At 47.8% G+C, this 14,958-nt stretch overlaps 1 protein-coding gene across 1 annotated transcript in view; it reads left to right on the top strand.

Annotated features, from left to right (window-relative positions):
- The window catches only part of tarbp1 (TAR (HIV-1) RNA binding protein 1), a 42,509-nt gene extending 27,551 nt beyond the window's left edge, over positions 1 to 14,958 (top strand). The window contains exons 18-29 of the mRNA XM_063192248.1: positions 1,488 to 1,559; positions 2,088 to 2,208; positions 2,684 to 2,794; positions 3,186 to 3,338; positions 3,549 to 3,635; positions 4,273 to 4,511; positions 5,099 to 5,180; positions 5,627 to 5,798; positions 6,124 to 6,306; positions 9,722 to 9,846; positions 10,265 to 10,401; positions 13,585 to 14,958. Of these exons, the coding sequence (XP_063048318.1) occupies positions 1,488 to 1,559; positions 2,088 to 2,208; positions 2,684 to 2,794; positions 3,186 to 3,338; positions 3,549 to 3,635; positions 4,273 to 4,511; positions 5,099 to 5,180; positions 5,627 to 5,798; positions 6,124 to 6,306; positions 9,722 to 9,846; positions 10,265 to 10,401; positions 13,585 to 13,759 (1,657 nt within the window). The 3' untranslated portion in view covers positions 13,760 to 14,958. The remainder of the gene's footprint in view (positions 1 to 1,487; positions 1,560 to 2,087; positions 2,209 to 2,683; positions 2,795 to 3,185; positions 3,339 to 3,548; positions 3,636 to 4,272; positions 4,512 to 5,098; positions 5,181 to 5,626; positions 5,799 to 6,123; positions 6,307 to 9,721; positions 9,847 to 10,264; positions 10,402 to 13,584) is intronic.

The following is a 14,958-nucleotide window of genomic DNA, read 5'->3' as shown; positions in this document are numbered from 1 at the left end:
CCCGGCCGCACTGTCACGGCGCGGATGTGTTCGTCTGCGGGAGTTGTGATGCAACATTGCGTGCGGCACGCCAGGGAGCTCGGTGCCCCATGTCTTGTTGGCCGTCTCTCGGCCACCCTGGGCCGTTGTGGCCGGCCCGCCTGCCCGGGCCTGCCTCTCTGACTCTTGGTTGCAGGCCTATGTGTCCGGGGTACTGGGCAAGGTTTTGCCCAACCGGACCATGGCACGGTGATTGCTGTGGCTTGCGCAGCACCCCTGTCTGAGCCATACTGGGGGGCCCTCTGCTTGCTGCCAGCGATCCCTGGACGCCCCTTTGGTCCGTCCACTTGCTGCGCTGTGGTGTAGCCTTCTGGGCGCTGCGGTTCCTTACATGTGGTTTTATTCCACTCATGTTGCCGTTCCCGTCATGACGTGGGCTTTGCCCCGTTCTCGACTTGCGGCCTCCTGGACCGCCGTCTCAGGGTCTCCTGCTGCTGGCATCCTACGTGCTTGCCGGCATTGGACGCGCTCCTTCGTGACGCTGTACTCCTTCCAGGTGTTGGTGTGTGTGTGTGCCGACCCCGGCATCCTGCATCGTTTCCCTCGGCCTCCGCTTGCTGTGGCCTCTTGAGGTATGGGTACGTGGTCTTGCCTACGCCATGTCCCAATGCCGCAGACTGTTCTGCATTGTCTCCGGCTGCTTGCTCTGCCTTTGTCCGTGGTGGTGACACTCGCCTCGGTCATGGTGACCTTCTTTTCCTGTGTTCCGCCTCATCCATGGCGGCTGGACCCGGAGGTGGTACCGGGCCGTCTGGTACGGCTACAGGGTGGTGCGGATGAACCTTTTGCTTCCCCGCCAGGTTGGCGCTGCCCCTGTGGTTCTCACTTTGGCAGCCCGTGGGCCCTTTAGACCAGGTTGCACTGGCTCGCATGTGGCCTATGGTACGTGTGGAGGCGTATGCGGCGCGGCCTCCTGGGCGTCCGGCTGCGCCTTCACCAGGTTTTGTTGTCTTGATGTCGTCCCACATTATCCTGTGGCGACTGCGGTGGCTTCAGGTCCGTCTCAGTAGCACTGACGACGGTTGGGCACTCCTCATGACTTTGTTGGTATTGGTCATCCATGTGCTGTAAGCACCGCCTCTGGCGGTCAGGAGGAACGATATAGAACGATGGTTATGTATATAACCACGGTTCTATGAGTTCCGGATGACCGCCAGAGCTTGGCTGTCACTCGGAGTGTACACGAGAAATTTTGCCAAGAGGACATTTCCTGGGTGCGTTGCTCTTTTGACCCCGACCCCGGGGTCACCGGGTGACGTCACCCAGGTCACAAGTGAATTTGTTGTTACTAAGTACTCGACCTGCACTGACGTGCATGGATATCCATGTGCTGTAAGCACCGCCTCTGGCGGTCATCCGGAACTCATAGAACCGTGGTTATATACATAACCATCGTTTTGTGATGACTGTGAAACCTCTCCTGTGTTCTCTTCTCCTCTCCTCCACAGGCTGATACAGGAGGTGCAGATGTACGTGGAGCAACTTGGGGAACAGTGTGCTGCTAATGTAGCCGTCACCAGGTGAGGCTCTCCAGGTAGCTAGTAGGGTATCACCAGGTGAGGCTCTCCAGGTACAGTAGCTAGTAGGGTATCACCAGGTGAGGCTCTCCAGATAGCTAACAAAACCATCACCAGGTGAGGCTCTCCACATTTTATGTCAGTTTTGCACATGGTGCAACACCACCTGATGCAAGGTCGGCAGACACGCACGTATCTTGAAATATGGACACAGCCATGAGGGGGCGATCTTCCAAACTTCTATGTTGAGGTCACGGTAGAATCAAACAATGGTTGGAAAATATTAACGAGAGCCCTGTTGGCTGTCTGCCCCCTACATTATACCGCAAGGAGGCTATCATGTCAAGTTCTCTTTTGTAAGTGTGTGCACTCTGGTCGCACACGGTTGAGTGTGTAATCGCAAAGAAAGCATGTCCCGGGCCCAAGTCACTCCCTCCCTGTCCTCTCTTGCTACTTGCCGGGTGACTCTGGCATGTTCTCTCCTCTTTGCTGATTGGTTGTTCCTTCTCTCCTCTCTCTTTGATTGGCCAGTGATAACAGGGACGAGCAGTTCCCACGCGTGTGTGTCCTGGCCTTCCTCAGCCACCTCAAACCGACCAATCAGAAGCACCGACAGCTCATGGAGGAGCTTGCACTGCGCCTCATAGAGAAGGTGTGTGTGTGTGTGTGTGTGTGTGTGTGTGTGTGTGTACGTATGTGCGTGCGTGTGTGTACGCACATATGCATATGTGAAAGCACATATGTGTATATCTCAGAGCAGGTTCACTGTGTGTGTGTGTGTGTGTGTGTGTGTGTGTGTGTGTGTGTGTGTGTGTGTGTGTGTGTGTGTGTGTGCGTGCCTGCCTGGTTACTCTTTAAATGCATGGGGACAGAGGCCAAAATGTATGACCAGTTTTGACGAGCACCTGTCATGAATTATTTCAAAAAGTTTCTAGAAAAGTCCAGGAAATGTCCTGTAAAATGATTTCTTAAACAAGTGGAATCCTACTGTGCATTTCTTCTGTTTTCTAATTAGATGTGTTAATATCTCTATCTGTTTGGTCTTCCCGTCCTTTCCCTGTGTGTGTGTGCATGTGCGCGTGCGCGTGTGCGTGTGCGTGTGTGTGTGTCCCTCCCTCCCTCCACAGGACAGAGCAATAGCCAGATCTAAGACTCGTTACTATAGCAACTCTCTGCAGCACCGCATCAGGAACCGGGTGTGGCAGAGCCTGCTGGTGCTGCTGCCCAAACTACACAGGGTGAGACAGACAGATGCTTCCTGTTTTCATGGGTGGCCCAGGGGACTCTTGCATTGGTGGTGGGGGCCCTCTTGTGACCTTGGCAGGCCATATGGGGGGCCCTGTCAGTGTTTTGACCTGGGGCCCTGTGTGCAGTTGTTCATCCACTGATGTTGTCCCCTCATGTAACCTTTTCTCAACTATCACTATTTGTTTTTTGTGTGTGTGTGTTTGATTGTGCGAGTGCGGGCATGTGTGTGTGTGTGTGTGTGTGTGTGTGTGTGTGTGTGTGTGAGTGTGTGAGTGTGTGTGTGTGAGTGTGTGTGTGTGTGTGTGTGTGTGTGTGTGTGTGTGTGTGTGTGTGTGTGTGTGTGTGTGTGTGTGTGTGTGTGTGTGTGTGTGTGTGTGTCAGGAGTTTGTGGTAGGCACGCTGCTGGCCTATGCGTGTGAGGCGGGTTTCAGCAGTAACCAGGCGTCAGTCAAGTACCTGATAGAGTGGAGTCTACTGCTCATACTACACACACACCCCACACACACGCACACCTTCTGGGACTGCTTCGATGGGGTAAGTACACACACACACACACACACACACACACACACACACACACACACTCACACACACGCTACCCATAATGCTCTTTTTTTGGCTCTGTGCGTGAGTAGGAGCATGAGAAGTGTATCTGTACCTCCCTGTGTGTGTGTGTGTGTGTGTGTGCGTGCGTGCGTGCGTGCGTGCGCCTGTGTCTGTGTCTGTGTCTGTGTGCGTGTGTAGGAGCATGAGAAGACCAAGACGAGTATCTGTACCTTCCTGTCTGTGCTGGTGCACATGGAGACCCTGCTGCCCAGACTGGAGGACAAGGTGAACACACACACACACACACACACACACACACACACACACACACACACACACACACACACACACACACACACACACACACACACACACACACACACACACACACACACACACACACACACACACACACACACACAATACATTTAATAGAGATTTCCTACAGTACCAATATAGATACAGTCCATTTAAATTATGACAATATCAACTTTTCATTCTTTTACTTTTCATTCTTTTAAACTTTCTCTTCTGACTTACCTGCAAGATAACTGTAAATGCATTTGTTTTCCCCAAGTGTCCTTTGACTTGTGATTTATGTACTCTGTATTCGTATATCAAAGCTTCTTAACATGTATGCCAGTGTTACGATAATGATAAAGAGGTGTGCATTATGTTCTCTATCAGTGTGTAGGCTAAACACTGCCATGCTATGAATTTGTTAACCCTAAGGGTGGGGGGTTGGGGTGAGAGTGGGAGTGGGGAGACTCTGAACGAATGTATTGAATGTGCACAAGTGTCATCTTCTGTATTGTATTGGGCTGACATGTTTTGAGGACCCCCTTTGAAAACGAGATATTATATCTCAAGGGGCTATCCCCCTAAGAACAATAAATTCAAATTCAATATATCTCCCCTCTAGCTCTGTCAGTGGCGTCGCGCTCTGGAGGTGTCTCTGCAGTGGTGTTTCAGCCATAACTTCAGCGTGCGGCTGTACGCCCTGTTGGCCCTGAAGAGGGTGTGGGGGCTGGAGGGCCTGAGGGAGGAGGCCCGGAGGAGAGGCCCGGGCCAGGAGGAGGAGGGGGCCACCGACCCTCTGGGGGGGCTGGCTACTGTCATCCAGGCCTGTCTGGCTCAGGCCGAGACCGCACAGAACACCGGGTGAGAGAGAGTGTTCGAATGTGTGTGTGTGTGTGTGTGTGTGTGTGTGTGTGTGTGGTCTGTGTGTGTGCGTGCATACGTGTCTATCTGCCTGCCTGCCTGCGTGTGTGCATGTGTGTACAGTAAGAAGTTCTCATACCACGGGCTCAGATTGCTTGGGCTGGGAAGAGTGTCATAAGTGGACCTAATGAGGAAGCTAAGCCATGCTTGAGGCATCTTCCACGTCGGACCATGTGAAGGTCCACTCCTTCTCAGGTAGTCCATTGCCCTTGCTGCAGCTGGCTGAGCGCTATTCTGATCTTCTGAGTGTGTGAGGGGTGGTCCGGGGGGGTACAGACGCACTGGCGGGGTTGGCCACTATCGTCTAAGCTTGCCTTGCCCAGGTCGAGGCTGCACATAACACTAGATGTGTGTGTGTGTGTGTGTGTGTGTGTGTGTGTGTGTGTGTGTGTGTGTGTGTGTGTGTGTGTGTGTGTGTGTGTGTGTGTGTGTGTGTGTGTGTGTGTATGTGCATGCGTGCACCATATGAAGTTCTGTGTGTGCATGTGCGTACATGTGAAACAACTGTTGTCTCTCTCCCCCTGTAGCAATGCTCTGAGGAACTGGTCCAGGATACAGGAGCATTTCTTCTTCAGTGTCTTCCACCCGATCAAGGACTACAGTCTAGAGGTAAAGACCAGGGGCGGATCATGATACCAAGGGCCTTGGTCCCTGGGCCAGACTACAAGAAAGCCCCCCCCTCCATGGCCAATTTACAAAAAGCTTCAGGGATTTTAGGTCAGATATTAGACACCATAGGTGTATGTTGTTGGGGGTTCAGGGTCCCCTGAGAAAATCTGAAAATACATTTGGTAAAAGTGGGATTTTAACGCGGTATGAGGAAAAAAATATAGAGGATTCAGGGCCCCCTTGATTCTTGGGGCCCCTGGGCCTGGGGCCGTTAGCCCTGTGCAGTAGTCTGTTTTGGGCTTCACACTTCACAGTTGTTTTGGGCTTCACACTTCACATTTGTTTTGGGCTTCACACTTGACACACGTCTGTGTCACATAGTCAAATCCCTCATGAAAACAACTAATGATTTTTTTTTGCGTGTGTTTTGTGTGTGTGTTTTGCAGACTATCTTCTACTCCTTCCCGCGTCTGTCTGACCTGGCGGATGATGAGTGGATCCCAGTGTGGAAGTTTTCCAAGATGGCCGCCCTCCCAATGGACTCCTCTCCTCCTCTCAGCAACCCCACGCCTCAACTCAGCCGCATGCAGCCCGGCGACTGGGTGCAGCAGGACAGAGGTGTGTGTGTGTGTGTGTGTGTGTGTGTGTGTGTGTGTGTGTGTGTGTGTGTGTGTGTGTGTGTGTGTGTGTGTGTGTGTGTGTGTGTGGAAGATGGAAGGGTCAGGAAGATGAGGAACAACAAGGCTCCAGGGCCTGATTGTGTGTGTATGTGTGCGCCCGTGCGTGTGTGTAGGTGAGCAAGATGAGGATGAGCACTGGCTGAGATCCAGAAGTAGGTGATACCGTGGTGTCTGATTAGTGTGTGTGTGTGTGTGTGTGTGTGTGTGTTTATGTTTGTATGTATGTGTGTTTATGTTTGTATGTATGTGTGTTTGTACTGTAGGTGAGCAGGAGCAGGAGGAGCGCTGGTCTGAGGTCCAGAAGAAGGTGACCGCCTGGCGTCTGAGCTTCCTGGAGGAGGAGCCGCACATGGCTGCCCAGCAGAGGGCGCTGCGACTGGGGAAACACACGGCCAGCGCACTGCTAGTGGTGGCATCACTCATAGACAAACCCACCAACCTCGGAGGTAGGAGAGAATTTGTGTCTGGCTAAATTACTTAAGACTGTGTATGTGTGTGCGTGCGTATGTGCGTGCGTGCGCTCGCATGCGTGCATGTAGTAAACATACCAGCGCACTGCACAAACTCACCAACCTCGGAGGTAGGACAGAGAGTGTGTGTGTCTGTCTGTCTGTCTGTCTGTCTGTCTGTGTGTGTTTGGCTGTGGCTAATTTGCTTAAATGTGTATGCATGGGGGCACCGTGGCTCGGAATCTGGGGACCCTTCCTGAGGTCATTCCCCAATCCTTCCCCATCTCTTTTCCCCAATACTCTTCTGTCACACTGTCCTATCAATGAAGGTATATCGTGTGTGTGTGTGTGTGTGTGTGTGTGTGTGTGTGTGTGTGTGTGTGTGTGTGTGTGTGTGTGTGTGTGTGTGTGTGTGTGTGTGTGTGTGTGTGTGTGTCTACAAGTCTGACAAGTCTGATGTTAATGTTGTTAGTGAAGTGTGTGTGTGTGTGTGTGTGTGTGTGTCCGTCCATCTGTCCGGTGTTCTTTGGTGAGTGAAGGCTGTCTGGCTGCTTTGGTTGCCATGCTGGTATGGTGTGTGTGTGCGTGTGTGCGTGTGTGTGTGTGTTTTGCCGTGATGAAGGTTGACTGGGACGTATGTGGTTTATTCATGCAGTCTATGGGTTTGTTTAACCCCGAGTCCATTAGGAGAGCCAATATTGACTCCCTGTGCAAGTGTCCCCAATATGAATAGAAACAGCCCAATGAGCTATTGTGTCTAGCGGCGCTGCTCAAGGGCTACAGATGGACCTCTCACACCACCACGACCACACACACAGACACACACACACACACACACACACACACACACACACACACACACACACACACACACACACACACACACACACACACACACACACACACACACACACACACACACACACACACACACACACAGACTCCTCAGGTGCTTCAGATGGGTCTGGTTATGTACCCCAGTGTGTCCCGGAGCACAGGTCTTCAAAAGGACACACGTATAAATATGCACACACCGGGGTGAGTGTTACAGTTGTGTGTGCCTTTGTATGGATGCGTGTCCCTGACAATGGCACTTTCAGCTGTGTCACCTGCTTCGGCTTATTCGCACGCACACAGACACAGACACACACACACACACACACACACACACACACACACACACACACACACACACACACACACACACACACACACACACACACACACACACACACACACACATACACACGATTTGCACCACAGTGTGTGTCTGCATTCAAATGTGGATGATTGCGTCATTGTTACAGGTCTGTCTATATAGACTGTTTATAAGAACTGGATCTGTGACATCACAGATTGGCTTTCACACAGCTAAAATGAGGTTTCATTTGGAGCACAGGGGCTATGCCATTTCAGCACATTTTATCATGACCATTTATGGGTCTGTGCAATCATTCTACCTAGGGATGCAAATTATCGATTAATTCATTAATCATTAGTTGATAGTGTTATCGATCGACTTTCGATTAATTGATAAGCGGCGTTTTTTCACCTGAATTTCATAGGGCCTTTTAAAATATCAGCTAAATAGTTAAAATACTGAGTTCAAAAAGTATAGGCCTATATTGTCATATTAAATAATATTATGAGAATTAGGCCTACATTATGATCATTAAGCCCATATTGTATTTTAATGTATTATGTTATATTATATTATTCCTCAAGTAATTATGCATTAGGAAAAGATAGCAGACATGTTTTCTATGGCATCTCCACACCACCTTTGGTGGGGCATTGCTTGGTTTCACCCAGGAGTGAACTAGTAGCCCCACGCCCCCTCTATGTCGCCTTGCAGTTGCCTGAGATATGATGACAGACAATGTTGAGTGAAACGTGATCAGACTCACTTGTCTGCATAATAGGTGTGTCAGCCAGCATGATCAACCACAAGCATTTTAATTTTATACGCTTCAAAATAAAGAAATGCTATCTTTTAGGTGGTGTGTTGTAGTCCATAATGTATAGTAATGTCAACAAAGTTCGTTTCTGAACAAAAAAACTATTTCCTGTGTCTGTAAGGAGAGCTAATAAGCTAACAGGCTCCATTGAGAATTAATGGAGCTATGACAACAACACTTACAGCTAACATGGATTCACCTGAAATTGAACAGATGGTGCTCCTCTTCATGCATGGTCATATACTACCATGCCCAGTTCAGCTAATACTAGTTTTGATATCTGACAGGGTGTTAGTGTTTGTGATTTCGCTAGTTAGCACGCTAAGCTAACATAGCAAGCTTAACCCTACAGTGAAATGCTGCTTGCAGTGACATTTGCCTGTCTTGAAAGATCGTTTTTCTCATAATTCAAACAGTAACAACTTACACAATTGGACTTGGCATAATCACAGATTCAAGTACACATCTCCAAAAGACCCACAAGAACTCTAGAAGTTGCAATGACGATTTAATAGATAAAATCTGCGCACCATGGATTTGAATAGGACTAGAACTAGAACTACTCAACAGTCTCTAGCGCCCTCTAGCGATTAATCGCGATTAATACATTTTGATCGAGCAACCTCTTGCTCGACAACTAATCTAAAGTCGATTAATCATTTGCATCCCTAATTCTACCAGATGGCGGAAGATCCTGATGTTGGTGACCTTGGTATTCTGAGGTTTTGGAGGAACAGGTGTCAATCATCTACTTCAGGCATCTTGACGTCTGAAGAAGATCTATATTTGAAACGTTGCTCCCAATAAATTAAGGCCGGCCGCACACCGGCTCCGACAGCACTGCGCCACACTTTTGCTTCCGACAGAATTCGGACCCCCAAACCCAATTTCACATGAACATTGCATTGATAGTCAATGGGCGGCGCCGACAAAATAGAACTCGTCTCTAATTGCTATCCGACATCGGTGAATGTCCGCGGACATCTGCGCCAGTGTGCGTGGTTCTATTGAAAACAATGGAATCGAATTTTAGCTGAGCAGTGCTGAGCACTTTGTCGGAGCCGGTGTGCGGAAGCCCTAAGTCTTTTGCAAGCAGTGTGCACATTCTTCCCCGCTTCTACATATGTTTTTTGAGTTTTTTGGCACCTTCTGATGCTTTCCGCTTGGATGTACATGCTCTCCACTACACTTTACTTCTGTCAATCATGCCAGTCCTCCTAAACAGCCTAAAAATGATGTTTTTTAAGCGAAAAAAAAAGTCATTTTTCCCCTTTAAGCTGAGATAAAGCATTTTTTTTGTTTTACCATTTGGGAGTCAACACATGGACATTAAAAAACGTAATTTTACTGTCTTAATGTGTGTTTGTGTGTATGTGTGTGTGTGTGTGTGTGTGTGTGTTTGTGTGTATGTGTGTGTGTGTGTGCGCGTGCGTGTGTGTGTGTAATATACACAGGCTTGTGCCGTACCTGTGAGATCTTTGGAGCGAGTGGCCTGGTGTTGGACAGTCTTCGCCATGTCAGTGACAAACAGTTCCAGGCTCTCAGCGTCTCCTCAGAACTGTGGCTACCTATAATGGAGGTACACACACACACACACACACACACACACACACACACACACACACACACACACACACACACACACACACACACACACACACACACACACACACACACACACACTGCTCTCTTTAGTGGGGTCAGGTGTATTAACAAGATTACCATTACGGGAGTGACAAAAGCACCCAGAAGTGCATGGTGGTTCTTTAGGGCCAAGATTGCCCCCTGAAAATATATATATGAGATATAGGTAAAACATTAATATCACATCATAGACAGGGCAAGCTTTGTGTGTGCATGCGTTTTCAATATGTTTATGCGATGAAATGGTGAAATGAATGAATCTAAACGGCCTCTCTCTGTGTCTGTATGTGTGCCTGCGTGCATGCTCGTGTGTGTGTGTGTGTGTGTGTGTGTGTGTGCGTGCGCGCCCTTAGGTTCGTCCGGGTGAGCTGTCGAGTTTCCTCCAGCTGAAGAAGGCTGAGGGTTACAGCATAGTTGGGGTGGAACAGACGGCCAACAGCCACAAGCTACAAGACTACACCTTCCCACAGAAGACACTGCTGCTACTCGGGTAATTCATTATAATACATTACAATTGTTATTATTATCAGCAGCAGTAGTACGTAGCGGCCGCAGTAGTGGACCGGAAGCTACAACTCTACACCTACCCACAGAAATCTCTGTTGCTACTCGGGTAATATGTTATTGTTAATCATTGCTATGAATGTAATAATTACTATACACCGACAGCACTACACTACACTACAAAACTATTCTCTTATTTAATTACACACCCACAGCACTATACCTTCCCACAGAGAACACTACTGCTAGTGGGAATTTTCAGGCAATCTAAAGTTGCTCCATATAAGCTATTTATTTTTGGGGATTGCATATGTCATTTCAAACCATAGATGATGTAACTGTAAGCAACTCGCATCAGCAGATAATTATCAGTTGGTCGTATTGAGATTGTCCAGATTAGGCCAGATGATGATGAGTTTATGTAGTGTTGCTATGACGACGGGGAGGGATGCTGTGGTGCTGATGCTCTGGTGCTGATGTTTTGGTTGCTAGACCCAGGCGCGGAGTGGCCGTCGGGAGATCGGGGACTTGTCCCGGTGGGCCGCGGCCGTGAAACGTAATATCGCGGCTGCCCTGCATTCTTATCAGGCCCTGAGGATTCAAGATTGTATTTATATGCACTGAGTTCCCAATACCCACTTCTCTGTGTTATCCCTCAGCTGACTAGCCAGTATTTATACCTTATACCAGACGGCAATACCTCACTGACGGTGTCAAACAGTAAATTGGCCACACCCCTTCTCTACTGATAATTTTCATACACCGTAGATCGCGGAAGTTTACAAGATCTTAGTAACACAGTTTCGTTTTCAGTATTTAAATAACCTGTGATATGTAGATTGGTTACCAAAGGGTGGAAATATTAATAAATTATGATTTATTTTCCGATTTCCACACGACTGTTACAGTTTACAGTCTTTCTAGTCCAGATTCACTTGCTCTGTGGTTATTGAATTGGGTTACGAACAGACTCCACCAAGTGGTAAGGAAGAGAACTGCACCTAACAGAAGCAATGGGTTTTGTTTTGATTTGTTAGAACTACCAGTATATCTCCTTATAGTCGAAATAATATTATTATCATACATATATTTATATGTGGTACATTTAGGATGTAGCCTATGTCTGAAGAAATGGAACAAAATAATTACCACACAAAATTCTGATGTGACCAATGCTGGGTGTGTAGGCTAAGCTGTGGATTAAAGTAGAGTGATTGCAAGAAACAAAGACATTTGCTGCGACAAAGACAGCGTTTTATGGTAGGCCTACACCGTTTGGTTATACATTTTGTTGACTTATGGTTGTGCTTTGAAGTAGCCAGATTTGGCTTATTTGCTGCATGGTGGGTTTATTGCACAATGTAGACAGACTTTTTGTAAGCTATACTATACTATATTTTGTAAGCCTACTCTTCTAAAAATCCCCACACTCAAAACTTTGTGCCCATGCTCATCCTGTCTTCCTTAAACAATATTTCAATTTCAAACTGTCAAAATGACAGTGGAGTGCACATTTGCATGGAACAGTAGCGTGATGTAGCCTAACCTAGTAGGCCTATGAATGCTTTGGACTGTGATGATGGCTCCAGTGGTGTAGTCTACTTTTTGAAGTGGGTATACTGTATACTTGAGCATTTTTTGATGTGTACTGTATATATTTCTGCTATTGTAAATAATGGATCAATCAATTTTAAGTGGGTATACTGTAATCCCTGAAATTTTGAAATGGGTGCGTATACCTGCGTTTTACATAGACTACACCACTGGCTGTGCATTTCATCAAGGTGTAGGCTAAATTCTCCAATTCAGGTTGATATTTTGACAACACTAATGTTCACATGTAGTACGACTGCAGATTTCGTGGCTTTTGTCTTTTTGGTTAGGAAACCATGTTGTTCGCTTTGTTTTTTTTTTTTTTTTTTTTTTTTTTTTTAAAGAGGGCCGCCAAGGGGAAAATTCTCCCGGTGGGATAAGGTGGGCCACTCCGCCCCTGGCTCGACCCCCCCCCCCCACACACACACACACACACTCTCACACACTGCTTATGCATTGCATCTATATACAGACTTTTGCAGCCAGTTATGACAGTAAAACAATCTACCACAAACATAACGTATACCTCTCTGTCTCTGTCTCTGTCTCTCTCTACTCACTCACTCACTCCCTCTCCTGACTCTGTCCCAAGTCACAGTAGGAGCTGACGGTGTGTTTTACTGATATCAGGCTAATTGAGTGGCACTCTCAAGAGGGAACTCCTCAACACACACACACACACACACACACACACACACACACACACACACACACACACACACACACACACACACACACACACACACACACACACACACACACACACACACACACACACACACACAGCTGTCTTCTGCAGTGAGAGAGCCTGTTCTAGCATGCCTCTGTTTTAATTTACCCTCTCCTGGGAGATCTATCTCTCTCTCTCTCTCTCTCTCTCTCTCTCTCTCTCTCTCTCTCTCTCTCTCTCACACACACACACACACACACACACACACACACACACACACACACACACACACACACACACACACACACACACACACACACACACACACACACACATACACACACTGCTGTATACACAATCTTTCACATAAGCGTACCCAAAAGCAAGACATAAGACACCTACCAGTTGAGCTGCATACGTCATTTCTAGGACAAAAAAAAAAACGCTTTTGAATGTTTTGAAAATGACCCCATTTGGTTTAGGGAGGCACCTAACCCCACACGGCTCCAGGGACTGTAACCAATACCCTGTACTGAATATAATAACTGCAAGTCGCTTTGGATAAAAGCGTAATGTTATGTTATATCTAATACATTGTCCGTATACATACAGTTGGAATGAGAGAGATGCTATCCCTGTATACACATACACCCCCAGATAACGTTCTTGTTATTAAGATGATGAAGTATCTACAGTACATGTCATTTTATAGCTACATTGCTGGAATGGGATGGAGGGTGTTATTACTATATCACAGGACTGCCAGGACTATATCACAGGAAGCCATACTTGCATGGCCATCAACCAAAACATTCGCTTTGGGGGTGTGCGGACCACATTGAAATGTACAAGGGGGGAAAGTTTGGGAACCGCTGGTCGAATACATTGTTATTATCTACCCAATAGGAATGAGCGGGAGGGCATCCCAGCCCCGCTGCTGCAGCTGCTGGACGTTTGTGTGGAGATCCCCCAGGAGGGAGTGACGCGCTCCCTCAATGTGCACGTGAGCGCCGCTCTGCTGGTGTGGGAGTACACGCGCCAGCACCTGCACTCCAGCACCACTCAAGCAGTGGCTCAGTGAAAACACCAGAGAACTTACTTCTACTATTGAGACCAGTGCCACACATACAGTGAACAGAGCTTGGCCCCAGAACCATGGAAGTAAGAGCTAATCCCATTGACCTCAGTGTTTTATTTTTACGCAGCAATGGCGGCCTCTGGAGCCTTTGACACACAGCCATTGTCGTAGCCATCACCACATTGACATACTGTAGTTCCGAAATAGTTCCAGGAAGTGTGTCGAACACAGAAAGTGCAGTGAAGGTAAATGTAATTTATTTTACTTTGTCTTTGCTTGTTATGTAGTGGTTCTGTGTTGGTCTCCAGCAGAAAAATGAGAATGATAGAATGATTTCAATGTATGATTGGAATCATGTCACCAACTCACTTCCTGTACCCCAGTTGTCACAACTCTGAATCCCATGGCTATGGCTCGGTCCCGCATGAGCCTGCCCCTGCCCCACCCCCTTGTAGAAACCACCAGTGAATTTGCCGCTACTGAGCTCCAGTGCCAAACATACAGTGAACATAACTCGCCCCAGTGAGCCCTGCCCCATCCCCATCTCCTTCCAGTGTGCCAGTGAAGCTGCCCCACTTGGTTCCAGTGCCTCACTGCCCCTTCTCCTGGCCACACGGGCAACCGGCGAACTTACACTGCAGACAGCCAGCATCACTAACACCAATGAACTTGCCTCAGCCGAACTCCATGACTCTTTCATTTCTCTCTTTGTCCTTTCTATATCCTTCCGTTCTCTCAGTCGCCACCTCCCTTCCTCCCACCCTCCCTCCGTCTCTCCCTCTCTTCTCCCTCTCTCCTCTTTATTCTTCCTCCCTGTCTTATCTCCGTTTCTGTCCTGCACCTGTTCGTCCATATGAAGGAGGGGGCCTAATGATTTGGCCTCTTCAGTCTAAGCGGAACCATCGCGCAATTACATTAGAATATTCCACCGTACATCGACCGGCTCTGACAGAAAACACAGTGTGTGTGTGCGTGCCGTGTGTGCGTGCAGATGTGCGTACGTACGTTCATGTGAGTGTGCATGCGTATGCCTGTGTACGAAGAGCTAGGACAACTGTTGGCTTGGTTGTCGTGGAATGTCATGGACATTGACATGAACTGTGATTTGATTGCAATGTCTTACATTTTCTTTTTATTTAAATAACTGATTATACGTAAGCTGAAATGCCTTATTTTAAATCAATAAAGTTGTGTGTAAAAAG

This window comes from Engraulis encrasicolus, chromosome 24, assembly GCF_034702125.1.
Source record: "Engraulis encrasicolus isolate BLACKSEA-1 chromosome 24, IST_EnEncr_1.0, whole genome shotgun sequence".
In the NCBI taxonomy this organism is placed as follows: domain Eukaryota; kingdom Metazoa; phylum Chordata; class Actinopteri; order Clupeiformes; family Engraulidae; genus Engraulis; species Engraulis encrasicolus.
Note: the sequence above shows the minus strand (reverse complement) of the source record. Positions and strands in the feature narration are given on the sequence as shown.